Source organism: Dicentrarchus labrax, unplaced genomic scaffold (assembly GCF_905237075.1).
Source record: "Dicentrarchus labrax unplaced genomic scaffold, dlabrax2021, whole genome shotgun sequence".
NCBI lineage: Eukaryota > Metazoa > Chordata > Actinopteri > Moronidae > Dicentrarchus > Dicentrarchus labrax.
This window is the reverse complement of record NW_026136702.1, coordinates 26,310,700-26,332,606: the sequence shown is the minus strand read 5'-3', so window position 1 is coordinate 26,332,606 and position 21,907 is coordinate 26,310,700. Positions and strand designations below refer to the sequence as shown.

At 39.5% G+C, this 21,907-nt stretch overlaps 1 protein-coding gene across 3 annotated transcripts in view; it reads left to right on the top strand.

Moving 5' to 3' along the window:
• Nucleotides 1-21,907, top strand: part of shtn1 (shootin 1) — a 67,571-nt gene that overhangs the window by 2,774 nt on the left and 42,890 nt on the right. For all 3 annotated transcript variants that reach the window (XM_051423955.1, XM_051423944.1, XM_051423965.1), the window contains exons 3-4: nucleotides 669-729; nucleotides 21,171-21,265. In XM_051423955.1, coding sequence (XP_051279915.1) covers nucleotides 669-729; nucleotides 21,171-21,265 — 156 coding nt within the window. The remainder of the gene's footprint in view (nucleotides 1-668; nucleotides 730-21,170; nucleotides 21,266-21,907) is intronic.

Here is a 21,907-nt window from a genome sequence, read left to right as displayed (position 1 = left end):
TTCACAATTCCTTGACATTTTATAGACTAAACGATTGAAAATTCTGAAAAATTTAGAAATTGAAAAATTAGTTGCAGCCCTAAAAGTCACGCAATAATGTAAACAAACCCTGAACTGATCATGGAAGCGGTGGACCAACAAGTCCTGTGTTCTGCGAGATAAAATTAATTTTTGAATGAATGGTGGGAGTGTGGCATGTAGTGTACAGTGCATTGAGACTAGAAAGGCGCTATATATAAGTATAGTCCATTTACCATTTACCATCTGCTGTAGGTAATATAGTATAGAGTGTGCATAAGTACCTAATACAACCATACTCCGAAACCAGAATTATCCCTTTAAAGGGTATTTTTAAAAGCTACACTTATTACACAAACAAATAATTTGACATTCTGTAACATGGAAGTGTTTTTTATGTATTTTGAATGTGACCAAATAAAGCAACACAGTCCCAGGTGTGTGCAGATTGTTCTCATACAGTGTTCTTTATGTGGGCTTTTTAAAAAAGTATTTAAAATAGTAGCTTTCCAAATCTTTTAATACATTTTCATTATATTAAATTGACTGTTTTTCTCTGACTTGTGCTATTGCACTGGCAAACGGGTTGAAGGTTGATTAGAAAAGCAGTGGTCCTGTGTTAAAGCAGCTCTGTCTGTCTCTTACATAAGTGCAAGAGGCTGGAGGAGGAGAGAGACGAGGCCATCAAGAAGCTCAATGAGTTCCAGCAAGGTAAGTTTCTCTCTCCTGGATCAATACATGCCCTGATACGTGTGAGATTAAGTCAGAAATGTTTTCATTGTACAAACAAGCTTTAACTTATGGATATAGTAGTATAATATATATAATAATAATGCTAGGGGTGTGCATCTCTCCCATCTAAGATGATCCGATATTTACATGGGCTACGATACGATTCAGGGACGGTACATTTTAACATGGAACAGTTTGGTGCAATTCAATGCGTTACAATTGGATGCAATATGATCTGATACAGTTCTTCCAAGCCAATTCTTTAAAAGTGCATTGCTTACCTTCAAATACATATATTTTATAAGATACCAGGGAATCCCCCAAATTTTTTTCTTTATGACATGAGAAAAGTCACCCAGTTGGCACTAAGTTGTGACTGGAAAGTGTTTAATATCTTGCATTTTCTTGCTTGTGCTAGCTGTATTAGCATCCACAGACTCCTCATTGCCTGCATAGGTGTCAAAATGCCTTCTCACCATATAAGTGTTGAGATTGCTGTCCGACAGATCTTACAAATGGCTAGACTTTTGTCCAGCTTTCCTTCCTTATTATAGAATCCAAAAGTCTTCCAGACCTTAAATTTTAGATGTGATGGTGCACTGTAAATGGTGTTTTGTTTGTTTGTGTAAGTAAGTAAGTAAAGCTTTATTTATATAGCACCTTTTTGACACAGAGATCCAAAGTGCTTTACAAACAACAAATAAGCATAAGGGTATAACCTAGAGTTGGGCGGTATCCAAATTTTGATACTTAAACCTCCTCCCTATTTTACCGTGGTATATGGCATTACCGTGACTAATTAAAAATTATGACGTAAGGCTCAGACAGTGTCACCAAACTGTTGGCTTGTGCCTACACCGTTCAGAAACTGAATACCAAACACTAATACTGAAACAATAACAACATAACATGCACAATATTAACAACTTTTATTAGCAACACATAGCAGCTTATAAAAAAGTGCAAATAGACCCACAACAGTCAACCAGAGTTGAATTAACATAAACATCCATATTATAACAATTATTGCAAATCAATAGGCCTAAATTAAAACACAGTCCAGTCTTCTTTCCAATATTGTTTTTAACGAAAACCAAATAAAAATACCTGAATCAATTAAATAAAAAAAATACACACACATACACACACACACACAGTGCGAATAGGAACTGTGTGGCTTTTTTTGTGTGGCTTTTTGCCAGAAAAACCAGCATGTTTATTTTGTCCGGCTCGGCTTTAACAGGGCACGTTGTGGACTGACAACTTGACCTGCGGTGCTGAAAACCCGCTCCGATGGTGAGCTTGTGGCACAGACGCACAGGTACTTTCGGGGGACTCGCGATCTCTGGGGAAAACGCCCGGCAGCACATTTCCACCAGAGAAGTGGGTCCTCGTCTCCTTGAAAAACGGGCTCCAAACAGTAGGCTGTTATTTCAGCTCCGGCTCTGTCCTCTACAGTGCCGACGGGACCTGCCACTGCATCGGCTTGTTTTTGCAGTAGACTTCCCAGAGTCATCTTTTTTCGTGGGGGTTCGGGTTGCGCCTCTCCCTCTTCCACTCTGATGGCCAGTGGACCTGCTGGTGCTTGCCCCTCTAAGCTCACGATCTCAGCCTGTAATTCAGCCTTGGTCTCAGCCAACGCGTTGTCATCAGTCTCATATCCTCCACGGTAACAAGGGTCGAGGAAAGTGCATTTTCGCATTAATTTGCGCACTGAATCGGATTCATACTTGGCCTCCAGCTTTGTTAAAATTTCAGTTTTTATTGACTTTGTTAGCTGGAGGTCGGTTTCTGACACAGCCAACACATTGTCCCTGCAGAGCTGGAGTATGGGGAGGATAGAGGAACTGGTCACATAATTTTCTCCTGACAAAATATCAGTGAAGTGTGAACAGGACGTGTCTGATCGCTTGGGCCTGCTCGAGGATGCGCTCCACCATTGCCAGTTTGGAGCCCAAGTGAGTTGCGCAGTCCTGCCGATGGATGGGTGAATGAATGAATGAATAAACGAATGAATGAATGAATAGGCCTAAATAAATGAATGAATAAATAAATAAATAAATAAGCCCATTAATGTTTATTATTCCATTCTATTCTTAATTACGTCATCTAACCTTAACAGATTCAGATATTCAGATACAAATTTATGCTTACCGTTATGAGACTATGTTCTTGGAGTCCCAACTCCACTTGCTTCTTGTGCAGTTCATGCTTACGTTGCCAGCTGTGTGAAAAGGCCCCGACAATATTATGGCATAGTCCGAGGGCGCGCTCGTTTTTTTGCCTCTGGTCATGCAATGCATTTGTGACAGCCAAGTTTAGATTGTGACCGAAGCAGTTAAGCCACGGCCAATGCAAGGACCTGATTGCGGCAGAAATGTTGGCAGCGTTGTCAGTGGTTATGGCTGAAAGTTTTTCTCGTCAAGTTGCCAGTCCTGAAGTGCAGCTCTGAGCACAGCACCAAGATTGTCTGCCGTATGACTCTCAGGAAAATACGTTGTTTGGAGGCATTTGGATTCAAGTTTCCACTCAGGTGTAATGGTGTGGACAGTCAGGGACATATATGGTGTCATGTTAACTGACGACTGCATGTCATTTGTCAAGAAATAACTGTCTGCCTCTGACAGCAGCACTTGAACCTTGTCTCTAACTTTACTATATAAATGTGAGACGGCTGTTGTGAGAAATGTTTCCATCCAGGCAGCTCGTACTGGGTATCTAGGACCTTTACCATGTCCTTCCAGGACTTTTTTTCCACTGTGTGGAAAATGACCATTTCCTTCGCCATGTATTTTGTCACTGCATCAGTACAGGTTTTCCAACAGACACTGTCCCTTTTGTACTTTGTTGTTTTTCCGAATGTTTCCCATTATCGTCGGCTGCGTATAACTGGCGGTGGACCTAGTTGTTGTTGGTCCTGCATCGGTATCAGCGGGAGGCGTCGAAACTGTTGCACTGAGTGAACTCGGGGCCAAATGCATCCTCACAGCAGTGAGTGGGTGGTTGTTTCGGAGATGCGTCCTTAGGTTAGAGGTGTTTCCATCTCTCGCGGTCACCTTTTTATTGCACAATTTACAAATTGCCTCATCAGTATTTACCTCCTCTCCCTTCTCATTAGGTCGGAACCCGAAATACTGCCAAACTGCAGAAGTCGTGTTCTTCTTTGAGACCAGGTCATTCGGTGCGAGACTTGCCATCTTTCCCATATATTAAATAAATTATATTTAATATATAATCCTTGTCTCCTATATAAGTGCATTGCATTTTTTTTAATGACGGTATTGAAACTGATACCGTTGCTATTTTTAAGACCCCGCGGTATACCATATTACCGTATTACCGCCCAACCCTAGTATAACCATACCCTATAAAACAAACATAGGGAGCATGTAAATACAAACAAAGAAAGATAAAACAAGAGGGAAAGAATAAATTAAAAGAGAGACGACAGACGAGGAAACAAACAAGGACATCTATAAAAAGGCTAGCCTGTAGAGGTGGGTTTTGAGGAGCTGCTTAAAACAGTCCACAGATTCAGTGAATCTGATTGAATGGGGAAGACCGTTCCACAATGTTGGGGCTAAAACAGCGAAGGCATGGTCACCTTTAGATTTACAGGTAGAGCGTGGAAGATTTGAGGAGCAAAGTGGCCGAGGAGTGGAATGAGGAACAAGGAGATCTGAAGTGTAACTGGGGGCAAGGTCATGAAGTGCCTTATATGTAATCAGTAAGATCTTATAATTGATTGTGAATTTTACAGGAAGCCAGTGAAGGGATGCGAGAACAGTAGTAATGTGGGACTGACGGCTGATACTTGTTCAAAGTCTGGCAGCTGCATTTTGTACTAACTGTAAACGATTTAACAAAGCTTGACTGAGGCATGTGTAGAGGGAATTACAGTAATCTAGACGGGAGAAAATGAAGGTGTGAATTAATTGTTGATCAGGAAACTTTTGATTTTTGCTATATTTTGTAGCTGCAGGAAACAGGACTGGACAAGTTTTGTCACATGAAGGTCAAATGTATATATGCTGGTCGATGATGATACCCAGCAGTGGGTTTGATAATAGTGCGTAATCGTCCAATAAACTGATCAACTGCAGTGACAAAGTTTTCAGGGCCAAATAAAATTATTTCAGTTTTGTCAGGATTAAAGTGGAGAAAAATAAGAGACATCCAGTCTTTGGTGGCAGCTAAGCACTCATGGAGAGAGGACAGTTGATTCACGTTATTCGGTTTCGCAGAAAAGTAGATCTGTGTATCATCGACATAACAGTGGTATGACATGTCATGGAAGCAGCTGAACAAATGACCCAGTGGAAGCATATACAGGGAGAACAGAACTGGACCAAGAACCGACCCCTGAGGAACACCACACAGCAGGGGAGCAGAGGAGGACACATGATTATTAATGCAGACATTAAAGACTCTATTAGAGAAATAAGAATGAAACCAGTTTAAGGCTGTACCAGAAATGCCAACCCAGTTCTGTAATCTATCCAGTAAAATGGCGTGATCGATGGTATCAAAGGCTACAGTCAGATCGAGAAGAATAAGGATGGAGCTTTTACCTTTGTCAGCATGCATAAGGATGTCATTAGACACTCCTCAGTAATGCTGTCTCGTTGCTATGCTTTTAGCGAAAACCAGATTGGAATTTGTCAAAGATTCTATGACCATCTCCAAGCTTCAGGAGCTGGTCCGCAACAATCCTTTCAAGTATTTTAGATAAAAAGGGAAGTTTGGAGATAGGTCTATAGTTTTCTAACTGGTCTGGATTGAGAGAGGGTATTTCAAGAAGTGGCTGAACACTGGCAATTTTAAAGAGGTCAGGTGCGGACCCTGATGTGAGAGAGGAATTGATGATAGAAAGCAGGCTAGGACCTAAGACATGGAGTATGGTTTTTAAAAACGTTGTAGGAACTGTGTCACAGGGACTGGAGGAGGGATACATATTATCGACAGTTAGAGAGATAGGAGCAAAATCAGACAGTAAAATAGAACCCCTGAACCCTCGAGGGGGCAGAACAGTGAGGGGGAAATGAGACCTTAGACCATCGATCTTGCCAATGAAAAAAGTCAGCAGGAGAGGAGGCATGAATAGCAGGAGGAGATGGAGTTACAAGCTGGTTGATAGTAGTAAACAAAAATTCACTTTTGCTGTTGTATGCGCATTGTGCAGGGTGAGGAATTTCAATCGAACATCATCTTGGAAAGCAGTATGCAGTTTACACAATGCATCCACTCAACCAAGAAGAACGGAACTAGAGTTTTTTGCAAATTAGCTGCCACACTTGAATGGAAAAGAGTGAGTTTAAGATAGAGGTAATAAAATGTCTCTAGCTGGATTTCATACATGGAGGACCCTTGCATGTACTACTGTACCTATTCAATTCAATTCAATTCAATTTTATTTGTATAGCGCCAATTCATAACAGAAGTTATCTCAGGACACTTTTCAAATAGAGTAGGTCTAGACCGAACTCTTTAAAAATGTACAGAGACCCAACAGTACCACCATGAGCAAGTACTTGGCGACAAGGGCAAGGAAAAACTGCCTGTTAAAAGGCAGAAACCTAGGACAGATCCTTCGGCTCTAGGTGGGTGGTCGTCTGCCTCAACCAGTTGGAGTGAAAGAGAGAGAGCGAGAGAGGGAGAGAGACAGACAGACAGACAAACAGGTGCACAGCAACAACAGTATTGGCAATGGCAATCTAGCTGGACCATGGCAGGAGGCTCCACCAGGATTGATAAGAACCTGTGAGACGAGAAAGCACAAGAACTCCGGGGAAGAAGTGAAGGTAGTAACATGCATTAATGGGACATGAATGAGTGCAGAAAGAGAAAGGAAGAGAGGAACTCAGTGCACCATGGGAAATCCCACGATAGTCTAGGCCTATAGCAGCATAACTAAGGGATGGTTCAGGACTCACCTGATCCAGCCTTAACTATAAGCTTTATCAAAGAGGAACATCTTAAGCCTACTCTTGAATGTGGAGAGGGTGTCTGCCTCCCGAACCACAACTGGAAGCTGGTTCCACAGGAGAGGAGCTTGGTAACTGAAGGCTCTGGCTCCTGTTCTACTTTTAGAGACTATAGGAACCACAAGTAGCCCAGCATTCAGAGAGCTCTAGAGAACTAGAGGGGTAATAGGGTACTATGAGCTCTTTAAGATATGAAGGGGCCTGACCATGAAGAGCTTTATAGGTGAGGAAGAGGATTTTAAATTCTATTCTATACTTTTACAGGGAGCCAGTGCAGAGAAGCTAGTACTCGAGAGATGTGATCTCTTTTTCTAGTTCCTGTCAGTACTCGTGCTGCAGCGTTTTGAATTAATTGGAGCGTTTTAATGGACTTATTGGGGCAACCTGATAATAAAGAGTTGCAGTAATCCAGCCTTGAAGTAACTATCTACCTCTAGACACAAGTTAGCTCATCCATATTTGTGCATCAGATGTCTTTGTATCCAAATTGTGACATTAAAAACATTTTATATGTGACAAACATGGAGTTTGAGGGCATATACTGTAGCTGGCAGTTACAAGATTAGTTGGAAACCTAGTATATATGGCTGGGCTGTGTATGATATTGTGCAACTAAGGCTTGAGGACTGTCCACAAATTTGTAGAAAAATAAATTTGTAAACGAAAAATAATTGATAGATATTAACTAGGGATGCTCGATATTGGCTTTTCTGCCGATATCCCATATTCCGATATTGTCCAACTATCAATTTCCGATACCGATATCACCCGATACCGATATATGCAGGCTTTTTACACCAAAACTGTTAGGTAACAACATGACATGTCTCCTATTGTGGAATTAACACATTATGCCTAATTTTATTGTGATGCACCACTGGATGCATACATAAATGCAACATGGCTTTCCAAATGTAAACACTGTCAGTGCAAAATAAGAGAACAACTTCAACTTTCATTGTATTCGCTAGCTACGCGCTAATCGCTAGCTAAGTGCTAAGCGCAGAGGTGTAGAGTAGCCAAAAATTGTACTCAAGTAAAAGTACTGTTACTTCAGAATAATATGACTCAAGTAAAAGTAAAAATTAGTCATCCAAATAATTACTTGAGTAAGAGTTAAAAAGTACTTGGTGAAAAAACTACTCAAGTACTGAGTAACTGTTGAGTAACGTCCGATTTTTTTTTTAACACAAGTATTCAATCAGACAGACAAAAATACAAAATAATCATCTTTAGGCAAATTATATTTCATCCAATCAATAAAATCAATTAAAATTAAGTAATTAATTAATTACAAAATGGCTTAACTTAAAATAATCCAGGTAAATTCAAGTACTTAAAAAATAAAATCAATAAAATAATAATAAATAGAAAATAATAAGCACAGGTAACACAAATTTCCAAACCTTTATACTTTTTTACCAGGCCGTGCAGGCAACTGTGTGTGTGTGTGTGTGTGTGTGTGTGTGTGTGTGTGTGTGTGTGTGACAAGACACCGCATAATGTAGCTGCTGTTTTGCACTTTTACTAAGGTAAACATGCTTTCAATATGAGGCCAGGGGTGTTCCTCCTCGTCTGTGTCTGCATTGCCAACGGTTGATCCTGACATTTTTGTTTGCTACGACTGAGACTGCACAACTACGTTTGATTGGTGAAACACAGTCACGTGGTAGAGCGGAAGTCTCTCTCTCTGTCAAAATAAAACATTAAAATGAGACGTACGCGGGGGGGGTAAAAACAATGACGCGTAGAATACCAAAGTAACGAGCTCATTGTAGCCTAATGTAGCGGAGTAAGAGTACAGTTTCTTCTTCACAAATCTACTCAAGTAAAAGTAAAAAGTATAGTGATTTAAGACTACCCCTAGAAGTATATTCTTTTCAAAAACTTACTCAAGTAAATGTAACGGAGTAAATGTAACTCGTTACTACCCATCTCTGGCTAAGCGCTAGCTAAGCGCTAGCTTTGGTTAATGTGTTTAATTGTATTATGCACCTGAAGGAGTGCTAATGTAAATTCTAAGCCAATTGTTAGTTTAGAACAGCTCATAGCAGGGTAAAATATTTAAGGTGCATTGCACTTATTTTGTGTTTATATTAAAATCAATCAGCTTTAAATTGTTTGCTTGTTAGCCACGGTTAGCAACCAACCAGTCTAGCGTAGTTGTTGTTGTTATACGTCATCAAGCACGCGCCGGTAAACGTCCTGCTGCGTTCATGCAGGCTCGGAAATGCTGAAACCTACAGAACAAACATCGGTTATAAAAATCCGAAACCGATAATTCCCGATATTAAATTTTTTAGTGAATATCAGCTGATAATATCGAGGGCCGATATTATCGGACATCCCTAATATAAACATAGGAAAATCCAATGGGGTCCCAGTGATAACACTGCTGTAGCTGTCAGACACCCCCTCACGACCCCATCTAATCCCATGTTAATTGGACAGGAGAAATTTTGAAAGGAGCTCGTTGCACCTGTTCTTCCTCAATCTCCCGAGGTCACATTTTTTAACTTTAGCCACTGAAACTCGGCATTCCTATTGTCAACAAGATTCAATTCAATTTCAATTTTATTTGTATAGCGCCAATTCATAACAGACGTTATCTCAGGACACTTTTCAAATGGAGCAGGTCTAGACCGAACTCTTTATAACATTTACAGAGACCCAACAGTACCAGTAACCGATGAGGATGCTCACGGTCATTTCGGTCGTTCCTGGCCAATGGTTCGAGGGGGTTCATTTGGAGATTTTCTGTCTCTCTCTGGAGTCAGAGACAGAAAGAAAGCACGCAGCTGCGCTTAACTACTCTGGCCTGGCCCTGGTTGCATGGCAACCAAAGCCTTTCCCTCACAAGCCTGACTTACTGAATACACTGAAAAAATAAAAACCTTGGATCAACTTCAAAAAATTGAGGTAATCAATTACATGAAATATTTGATATTGACTCAAAGCAAATAATTTAATTTAGTTTAACCTGAAAAGTATAACTCCATGCAACCACTTTTTAAAGGTTGGAGCAATCTAATTATTTTTAGGTTGGAGCAAACTAATTATTTTAGGTTGTCTCAAATAAAAAAGTAACAGTTGTCATTATTTGAAATTGCTTTTAAGACATTTTGATCAATGACTACTCAGAACACTTTCCTTTAGAACACATTCATATTTATTGTTCCATAAATTGATAACATTGAACATCTGTTTCAAATGTATGATGATAAACAGTCTGCTGCAGCTGAACACCAGAAACGAGACTATTGATGTCATCAGAAGACAAATCATGGAGCTGCGAATAGTAGCACAACTCCTAAGACATCATGCAGTACCCATGTCAAATTTACCGGGACATACATTTTCTAATTCAGGTGTAAGCCTTACTATCAGCTAAACACATGATCAATTGCTGCCCTAGTTGATATTTTCACCCTGCTGCACACACTGCCTCACCCTAATCTGTGAGGTCTTTGTAGGTACTAACAACATCTGTCTATGGCAAAAAAGGTACTCTGACATCACAGATTGTGGTGGGGCAGTGTGTGCAGCGTAAAAATATCACTCACTAGCTTATGCAGCATATGGACCATGTGTTTAGTTAATCTTTAAATACAACTAATTTGACGTAATGGCTTACACAAAAATACTTTGAGCCCACAAATTTGTTACATAATTCAAATCGTCACTTGATGTGGCTCAGAGGCAGAGCGGGTCGTTCCTTAATCGGAAGGTTGTGGGCTCGATCCCCGGCTCCTGGTGCCACATGTCGAAGTATCCTTGAGCAAGATACTGAACCCCAAATTGCTCCCGATGCTGTGCATCGGTGTGTAAATGTGTATGAATGTTAGTTTATGTTCGATGGCCTTTGCCATCACTGTGTGAATGTGTGTGAAAGGGTGAATGTCTCACGTAGTGTAAAAGCGCTTTGTGTGGTCGGAAGACTAGAAAGGCGCTATACAAGTACAGGTCCATTTACCATTTACCATTCACATTTGTAGTAATATTGAATTGGGACAGTTTTTCCTGACAGAACACATTTCACCCTAAAACATCCTAAAATAGAATTAAATGTTATTATGACAGCATTGTACACCTGTTTCAAATGTATATGATGATGAACAGACTCTTTCAGCTGAACACCAGAGACAAATCCTGTAACTGCTCCTCAGACAGTGAATAGTGGAACTCCTAAGACACTGAGAGTTTCTGATTCAATGCTGTAAGCTCTACATTTGAATACAACTAATTTAGGCGTAATAGATCAAACAAAAACTCTGAGCCCACAAAGTTGGTGACTTTAAGTATCACTCACTTGATGGAATCACCAGTTAGGAACATTGAAAAAGAACATTCTTCTGACAGGAAACGTTATCCAAATGATTTTCTTCAAGGGTTTTAAGATGACTTGTGTGACTCTCTCCAGTTCTCAAGATAGAAAGCTCCTGGCCCTCTCCATTGGTCTGAAAATCTAACCTATCTGCCGTACAAATCTGTGCATACGCTGCAATCAGTCTCTCCAGTGGTCTAGAATGCTCGGCCTACTTCGGCCTTTGAGGCTGGTAGTCTCTGAACATGGGCAGCCCCATTTGTAAATGCTGCAGTGAAAATGCAGCCATGTAAGCCTCTTACAAAAGGATCCAAAGTCTTGAAAGTCATTTCTACACATTTTTTGAGAAATCTCGGCCTACTTTGGCCTTTGAGGCTGGTAGCCATCAAACTTGGGCAGCCACATTTGTAAATGCTGCAGTGAAAATGCAGCCTTGTAAGTGCAACTTCTTATAGAAAGGATCCAAAGTCTTGGCTGTAGAAACACCATAAAATTGAACCACAAATGGGTAAATAAAATCAAGCAAGTCTGCGCAATTCAGCTCTGCCTAATCTGTGCTGTACAGTTGGGTGCTCGGTCTATTGACTTTTTGGGGTCATCCTTTTTCCATCAAGCTCCATCAGGACCTTTTGCACAAATTCAAAGGTAAACTGCAACCTTTTCGGATAGTTTAGATCATAATGTGCCAAGCTCTTATACAATCTAAACTTTCAAAACTTGAATAGGCACAAATCAAACAAATGTTTATTACAAGGGGTGTGACAAGATTAAAAGTGACAAGATTTCTCATGAGGTTAAAAAGCTGTCTCATGAGACTCACGCAATTCACATTCACATGCTGTCACGCCACACATCAATTTTCTCACACAGTGAAAGACAAATGTAAAGATAACGTGCACTCGCGAAGTGAATCAACTCTGCCCAGCTTATGCAACACCAGCATACGACGTGATCTAAAAATATATATTATATTATTATTAGATATTGGAAAAAACTGACCTTGCAATATTTTTCTATTCTGCGAGTTCAATTGCTCTATTTGAAAAGAATTTAGCATCCTAAAATTATTGGGCTGATTTTGTAGGGAAAAATGCATAGAAAATAAAAATAAATAAGCTGAGGATTTATTTTTAGTCTGAAGATTTTTTTGAGTGCAAACCATCCTTTCTTGAGCCCGATTGTCTCATTAGCAACAAACTGTGTGTATCCAAGAACCCTTAAATTGGAGTAAAAGTAAAGTAAATCGGTTGTGAAAGTAATATAGTAATGTAACAAGTAACGTAACTAGTTACTTTTATCACCCAGTAATAAGTAATGTAATATTATTACTTTTTAAAGGAGTAATAAGTAACTTGTAACTTTCTGAGTAACTTGCCCAACACTGATGATGACGTTATTCTCGTTATATTCAGTTTTTTTTCTGGACATGTCAGAGAACACAGATCTGTGGGAGAGATTCTGAATGTGCAGAGGGTTTTGAGCAGAAAACCTGCTGAAACACAGGAGCTATTAAAGTCCAGGAGTTTATAACTGAATTAAAATTTATTAATTTATCACTGAGGTAAAAAAGGTCTAAAATCACATTTAAAGAAGTCACTTCCCCAAATTTGATTGATCTACAGGAGAAATATATCTGAAAGCAACACAGAATGCCTGAGAGCCTTACTGCATTATATTCTGTTATAGTGTTAGGTTTTGAATTGCCACCTGAATGGTGTGTTTCCCCCTTACATAAATAAATTGGTGCAGAAACATTCACCAGAATGCAGGAGAATTCAGTCATATAATACAGCATCAAAGATTTCTTATAAATAGTTTTAAAATCTAATCTCATGAGCTGAGTTTCTCGTCACACCCCTATTTATTACATATGGCTGTTAGTCTGTGGCTGTTAACTGTGTGAGCGAGTGCGAGAGTGAGAGCCCTTACCTGGTATTCTTTGATAAGGTACTCAACAGGTTCGCCCAGGTAGATCATCAGAGATTTGAGGATGCATTCTCTTCTGATGGTGATGTCCACAGTCTGAGTAAGAACAGTTACAATTAATTAAAATTAAACAATCAATTCAGCCATGGATCTCACTGATACACAACTTGGTCATAGATACCTCATCTAAAACCTGCAAGGTCCTGGTGGTCTTCTCTTTCACAACTCCTCCCTTGCTCCTGATGACCTCCAGCAGTTTGGTGGAGTGCTTGTCCAACTGCGCCAAGAACTTTGTCTCCAAGGGAACTGTTGTGATTCGGATGAACTCGGCATTGATCTAAAAAGTAGAGCATACAGAAAGAAGTGTAAAAGTTTTTAGATGGTGAAATACTTAAACCTAGAAAAACAAAACAGAATCAATATTTTTGTATGAGCAACCAGCAAACATACCACTGACAGATTCATGATTTTTCAAATGTTTCCCAATGTGTTGAAAATAGTCTGTCTAGAAAGTAGATTGTTGTCGCAAATGTGGCACTTGAAGAATTGTGAAAAGCTATCTTTCTGTGAGGATTGTTGAGCAGGATGGGATTTGCTTAGATGGGTCAGTAGAGCTTTCCATGTCTTGCATGTGCATGGGCAATTCTCATAAGTACAGGGGTAAGCACGGCCCCTTCCATAATGCCGATGATCAAGTTTATAGTGTTTCAGAAGTTCAGATCTTCTTGAAAATGAATTGTCACAGTCTTTACATTTCCACATGCACGGATAACTGAGGAAACATGATACAAAAGATACCTTTAGTTAACTGAGTAGACTACACCTAATTGTTAATGTACATTTAGTTTTACTTAGTAGATCTGGTAGACAATTTCCCAGATAAGAGAAGATTCTGTACTTTCCCCAGCCCACTGGCCTAATTATCAAAAATGCCCCTATGACATTGTAAATAGAACTTACCACAAGCAATGATCACTGGCAGGAGCTTCCAAATAAGTTAGTCGACTAAATATCATAAGAGTTTTAGTCTTAGTCTAGTCTTAATTCTTTTAGTCTTAGTCTAGTTTTAGTAGACCAAATATTAGCAGATTTTAGTCGACTAAATCACGGTGGTTTATCTGATAAAATAACCTTATGCTAACCTTTGCATGTATTTCTGGATGAGTCGTCTGTAAATGTCACTTCAAGTTGGTGGTGTTTTTCCCAGCGATTTTTGCTCCACACGGTTTACAGACGGTCTTGTTGTCCTTGTTGTCATATGTGAAGTGTGACCAGATGTCAATTCTTTGTTTTCGTCCTAGACCTAGCTCTGACATTTCTGTTCATGAGACATGCCATTGCCCTCAGACCGGGTGCACTGCAAAACGTTAGCTTGTTGCTAACGAGCGAAGTCAACTGAAATCAGCCAAAACTGTGTAACTAAGACTGTGCAACTAAACACAACTAAATATAATGTAAACAACCTAACTGTTGTGAAAACGTCCTTGAAACTGTGCGAAGTTCTGCAAACTCGTCTTTGTTCTCCTCCTGTGTAACTGCTGCTGCGTTTGTTTAGCTGTTGCGCCTGCATTTGCCGTGGCTCTTTAAAATGCCTCTGCTGCTTCTGCATAGATCAACCTACCCTCAAAGATTGGCTCTGATTGGATCTCTTCACCATTCATCCCTCCCTAACATTTTCGTCTTATTTTTTTTTTTTTGTACTTTTCTAAAAACATGTAAATGCTGTTAACAGTGTAGCAAAGTAACATTATCAGCAAGAATTAGCTGGACCTTGTAATATTATAGCTGATAAATACTGAACACAAGATAATTAGGAGGGTGAATAAAAGATCACAGATGCCCTTATGCTATTGAAAGCAGAAATAACCATCAGTCAAGTTTGCAGCTTGAACCTGAGCATTAACTAACGTTACCACGTCAAGTGTCAAAAACGCAACAACAACAACAACAAAAAAACAAACTTTGGAGCGTTATTAACCCCCTTCCTGACAAGCCAGCATGTCATGGTTGGTACTAATTGATGCCTAATGTGGTGTAGTTTCATATGATACTACTACTATCTTCACTAGCTTTAAAACAGAGCCCGCAGAGCACTTTAAGACAGTAATGTCGGCAACATTTGCTAGGCTCTTCGCGCTACTGTTAACTATTAAAAACACTAAGCAGAGCAAACGCATTTTAAGTCACGAACATAACATTAGCTGTAACGTTAACTAACTTACACGTGGTAACTTTAGCTACCGTCAGTGCCGCCACAAAATAACATTACATTTAGAAATGATAGCTTGCATTTCTTAGTTAGCTAGCGAACTGTGATAACATATCCCACCCACGACCAGAGGACGGCTAAAGTAAGTTAACGTTACAGTTTGAATGAAGAATGCTAACATTAGTGCTAGCTTAACCTTATAACTTATAAGATATCAAGCGGGAGTGCTGACATTACGGCCAGAGTCAAGGCCAGTCAGGTATACTTGGAAAAAAACGTTAACGGTAGACAAAGTTAAATTTTTTACCCTACCAGTATCAGTGTTGCTCGTTGTCGTTCTTCTGTGTCGCAGCCTGGCTCGAGGGGTCTGTTGGAGTGTACCGTCGCGGCCGCCGCCCCCTGATTACTCTGTGACAGACGTTTTTTTTTATTCCTTTATTTGGATGTAAACAGGTCAGAGAGCGGGATCTCGAACTCAACAATGCGCATGTGCAAATCATGCTTAATCTAATAAAAATGCTTTGATCAAATTAATAAATTCAGTTCAATGTCCTGCTGCCAATTTATATTGTATCCAAATAAGAAAATAGTTTCAACCATAAACATAAATTAGAATGTTTAGTTTAAATGAAAAAAAAATAATTTTCAGCTATTAGAGCGCAAAAATACACATTAAACAAACAACAGCAATAGTGTCAATGTGTTGTGGTTCACATACACCAAGCATTAGGCTAGCAGTAAAGTAAAGCTGGTTGCTAGGCAGAATTTTCACAATATTTCTTAAATTGCAAACTGTCTATGCTACATTGTGAACTGTCTATTTGTTCTCTCAAATGAACACACACACACACGTTGAAAGCTTGATCTGTCAAATATCTAAGGTAGAGGTCATATACTGTAAACTACTCAGCAGCGTCAATGTATGGGCCAGAGTCACGGGCCAGAGTCAGGCACACTCAAGAAATGTTCTACTTTTCATTCAAATGCTACCAATACACGCAGACAACAGTGATGTATGATTTTCTTAAGAACAATAGCGCCACCATGTGGTCATCATTAAGCATATTTACATTTTGGCTAATAACTCATGAACAAGACATCAATGGGGCATCAAATATTGTTTGTCTGTAATTAGTTGCCAAACTCTTGAAGGCTTGGTCTGATTAACGGGCTTCAATGCTGATTTTTGGAATGTTGTACATGAAGCCACATTGCATGTGTGTGTAACATTTCATACAGTTCTACCGACAATAGCTCCAAAATAATACTAACTTACAGAGGACAGGACCCTAACCCTATACAGCACAGAGGTCAGTGCTGTATACAGGTCCTATGCTGTTTATTTGATTCTAATAATAGTAACAACAATGATATTGTTATATGGAATGCTGTAGATAAAGGTCAGAGGTCTATGCTGTCTATTTGATTTATATATTAATCACAATAATGATTATTGATATATACGTTTTAGTGAAGTCCAATAATTTGACATTGTCTTTTAGGGACAAATCGAGTTAAAATGATTGAATTTAAATCAGTAGGAGGTGACAACAAAAGTAAGGTTGTGACTAATTATTGTTTTGTGGGGTAACTGTAATATTGTTAGTGTAATATTACTAGTAATACCTCACTGCCCAACAGTGATGGGAAAACTCTAACACTCAACCTACCAATGGTGTAACATGGTGTTGATACAGACTGTATCATCAAAAACTGACCACTTAGCTGAATTTGTAGTTTTTGATATAGAATGTTCTTCTGAATTAAACAAAATTATACACAATGTCTGTTATTAATACCTTATTATTGGTTTTATTTTCCTCTGCCATTAAGTATGACACTAAAAGCATTTTTATCTCAACATTTTAAATTTTCATTTAAAAACTGATCAAATGCCAAGATAATAGACAAGCCTAAAAAGTGATATAAATCCAGCTTGAGTTTTTAATTTATACTAGCCTGCTGTAACATAATCAGAATTAAAGCAATCAGACACTTCCATGTGAAGTGAATTAACCTTGAATGTTAGTTTATGAAAGGGCACTAGGAAATTCAGGAGCATACAGTACATTGTCAAGAAGATGTATCAGATGCAACACATCTGCCTACCAATACCAATATGATCTAAATTGTGACAACATATGAATTGATAAGAGAACATGTGTTTTGTTGTTTTGAGAATGATCACAACTGTATAAATCTATGAACCAGGCCACAGATAATGGAACTGGAATAGCACTGTCGCTGCTCAAGCTTTTATCACAAATCTGTTTCCAAACACTACAAATATGTTTCAAATGGTTTGGCCTACCATTCAATTTTCCGAAATGATTTTTCTTACAGGTTGAATGCTTTGCTATGACCACTTTAGTGAAGACAGATTTTGAAATAGGGCACCACATGTCAAAAGATAGAGCAAATAGTTTGTCTTTGTAACGGTGACAGTTGTGTGGATTTTCATCTGAATAAATCTGGCCTGTATTCAACCATTCTCCAGCCAAAACACATATTGTGTTTGACTTCCGTGTTAATAGACGCTGCCTCACTGTGCCAAGCAGCTGCATATTAGGACCTATTACGTGATTTCATAGCTCTTAGAAAATTGCTCCTATTCACAACGAAACGGCTGGGGATGGGGCGGCAGGGTATGGTGGGTGTTGGGGTGGAGGGGGTAGTGGGAGGATGGGAGAAAAAGCCCCCAACACACAATCATGCCTTTTCAATTGCCGATGGCAAGGTTGATGACAACATGACCATTGTGTTATAATGATAACACCACAAAGGCATCTGCCCCCCTCATCAAGGCTTCACAGCGGCTGCAGATACAATTTAATTCACTGCTCCGTTGGCGGCGCTGATACCATTATGCAGCACGTCGGCACAGGGGTAATCACTGTCTTTCCTGAGAGGAGGATGAAAAAAGACAGGCACAAAAAAGAGGGGAGAAAAAAGATGGAGTGATGATGGGGAGGCCGAAACTTACAATTAAGACTGCCAATTCTGACGTGTCAGAGCCCCCCGTCGACTCGTGCTCATACACTTTCAACACTTCCACTGCTGTTTATTTACCATGGCTACCAGTAATTATAATTAACATGTCATTTAGTTCAAGGCGTCCTTTCGTAGGTTGCTGAGTGTGGCCACGGCATTATGGAGACAGGCGTAGAGAAACGGAGAAGAGGCCGAGGATGAAAACTGGCAGCTAAGTGCTATTGAATGACTGATGTGGAGGGCGCCAGAGGAACGCGGATATCGCCCGGCGCTGGCGTTCATCAAGTTCTTAATTAGGTGTCACTGGGGGAAGGAATTGCCCACAGCAATGGCACTAATGCTTAATTTGTTCCTCGCTCAACCACAATGTTTAATTAGATAAGTGGTGGGGAATTCTTTAGGGGCGTTCTTTTTGTACTGAGGTGTGATTGCAGCCTAAACAACATTACGGTTTGTGATTAGGAATTTTACCTGATTTCTTTCAACTACCTAGGTTATTTAAAGCTATAATAATCAATATTTCTCATATCAACAATTGGGCAAATGTGTGTAATATAAAAGGTGTTGCTCATAATGACTTCACAGAGAATTATCACCTCAGCTCTATGAAGCTTTTTAGCCTCTTTTAGTTCATTGTTTTGGTTTTCGAGTCAGACAAAGTCAGCAACTAGGTGGTGAACAACAACAACACGTGGAGTGTTTTACAGCTGAACATCCAGATATTGTTCTCAGGAGTTGGTGGAGACCAGAAAAGAGCTAAAAGGAGAGTGAATATTGGACTTAGATTCATCAAGTCAATGAACGTCTGCTGGATGTATCAATAATCATTTGTTTGCAAAAGGCCCTGACATACTTGAAATGAACATGGAGGTGGTTGTTTGGTGTCTGCATAGGATCATAAATTCTGGACCGCTCTCATAGCGCATGGCACATTTTTTGTCACCTTAGAGTCTGTGAAGCATCGAGCTTAACATGTCAACCATAACAGGATTTTAAAGTGATCTCAGTTTGAACTTAAGCAAGCAGTAGATTTAAGCTTGACAGTTCATACTTGTCCTTGGAAACAGCAGTTTCCACAGTTCAAGCTTTTGACTGTATCACATGGTCTTCTGTTGCTTTCTCAGTTGTCATGAAACTGTAGATGTTCACACATTCCACTATTTGGAACACTTTTATAACTCCAACAGCTAATAAAATGTGATTCGGTCGAAAGCTCCAAAAGAAACAGACCTTGAAAGACCTGTGTGTAAGATTGATATCTACTGGCGAAGTTACAGATTGCAACCATTTCAATATAGCTCAGTTTTGTTCAAACTTAGAGAAATCTGTTAATTTATTCAGGTAATGCTGCGTTTCACCGGTCACCTGTCAATGGCGTCATATCATCTTTGTGCATGCATCAGCGTTGTGGTTGTCTGCCAGAAGGATTTTAGTCATCGGACGTCTGGATCTTAAGTTATCAGAGAAACAAGCTGAGCTAAAGTTAGCAGCAGCTCGGCTTGCAACCCCTCCGGGACGTCCTTTGTCTGTCCAACAGCATGGGAGAAGCAGTGATTTTTAAGGTGGAACTGCTTTATTCTGTGTTTTTATCATTTTTTTCAGCGGGTGCATTTGTTTTGGAGAGGAGGAGACCTGTGGATAATTCGGCTCCTGGTAGAAACCTCCTGAACCATGAACACTGAAGAAATCTGATTGTGCTACTAGCAATTTCTCCCCTAGCAGCAGAAATTACATATTGTACTTTCAGTGCACTTCACTAATCTGATGACACAGAAGACTAGGATTAATTACATCCAATGCCTCAATTCACTTGATTTAACAGACTTCAGTGTTAAATCAATTAAAATACAGTGTATCTCTCTTCTTATGATAAGAATTAAGTCTTAAAGGCAGATTTTTATATTCGCCCTGGGTTAAGTGCAACATTACATGTATGATTCCTAATAAAAAGCCCACATACACTCTAAACTATTATTTATAGTCTGAAGTTGTTTCCTGCATGTATTCAGTCTATACTCAGTACACATTGGTTCGGGCTGATGAAAATAAAAAGGTAGGGAAAATTATCTGAATAAAAGGTATATTGGTAACAACCTTAAGTTCACTTCCTTTTGAATTCATACCATAATGATGCACACAGGTCACTCGCCATTGAGGCTACTCACATGGCAGACACAATAGCAAGGAGAAATATACTTCAGTGTCAAGTGTTACAGCACTCTTATGTCAATTAACTGCGCAATGAAATGAGAAGTTACACTCATTTAGAAAATCCTAATAATGTTCTTTGTTTCCTTGATGGCATTTTGATCAGGTTGAATAGCGATGAGTTGACTTTTTTACGTTTGTATTGACATGAATGCAGTCATTCAGTAGAATTTTGAATGCTGCCTTTCATATTTCGTTAACATTGTCACATCAGCGAAGGCTACTGACTAGTGGGCTTCTTTGCTAGGGGCACAAATTGTAAGATGAACATGCTTAATTTTCTTTTCTTCGTCAGTCTATTAGTTTGTGCTTTGCCAGTTGTCAACAGTAACAAAAGGGGTGTAAGAAAATAATGATATACTTGAGTATTGAGTTATGTTTTGTGATATTGTATCAATTCTCAAAAACAAAGTATCCTAAGATCTTAAGGCTAAAACACACTGACGTGTGTATGATGTCTGTCAAGCAACGCCCCTTGCACAGACAGGAAGCGTCATGCTAAGGCGTGTCTGTCTCCTGGATCCGGTCAGCAGGCTTGTGGTAATAGCACATATGCAAGGTTTTCCTTGCCACTGTCGCCAAGTATTTGCTCATGGTGGGAATTGTTGTATCTGTATATAACTTTACAAGGAGGAAGCTGTACAAATAAAACCGAATTGAATTGAACTACATTATTCTCACAATTGTCAACCATCCTCTGTAACAGCCCAAAATTACACACAAGTCATAAAATAGATCTAATATGTTGTATCATTTTGTGTCTTTGTCTTTTTCTTAGTTTCTCAGATGGTCTTTGAAGAGGTCAGTGCCATTCAGGAGAACCTGGAGATCGAGAGGACATGCAGAGAAAGTGCTGAAGCACTGGCCTCCAAGGTATATCAAGGCTTCATCTATCTAGATAAACAGATACTGTCAACAATGCTGCTTAAAGGCAATGAACCAGTCTTATACCAGCTGTGTTATTTCTATGATGACATTGCCTAAGTAATCCTGGATTCAATACAACATTCTCACAACCAAGAAAATTCTCATTTAATTAAAACAAGAGAGGAATAATGTAATCAGAATTGTAGTTCTGTTGATTTAGAACAAGTTTAGCTAAACAAATACTACAGTATCAAATGCGCTATCTAAGATTACTCTCTGGTCAGTGTATTCCAGTAACCATCACTTTGACACATTCAGTGTGCATGTTGCAATCAAAGGCACTCTGTGGTCCTCCAGTTCTGCTGCTGTCCCCATATCTTAGTGCCTGAAATTGCATTGAATTCTTTTGATTCAGAGCACACGTTTTTGGAGTCCTTGCTAAAATGTGAGTTGTGATTGAGAGTGGGGGAGCCTGGCACATAGTGATTTTGCAGCCCACTGGTGTTGAGCTTATCACTGTAATCATTTCTCATTCAATTTCTGGACAAAAGCCCTCACAGTCCACCTGGTTGGCCCAGATCTTAGGCAGTGAGAGGCTGAGGGAGAATTACGGTGAAGGTCGACTTTTCGACTCGGCCTTCAGTCCTC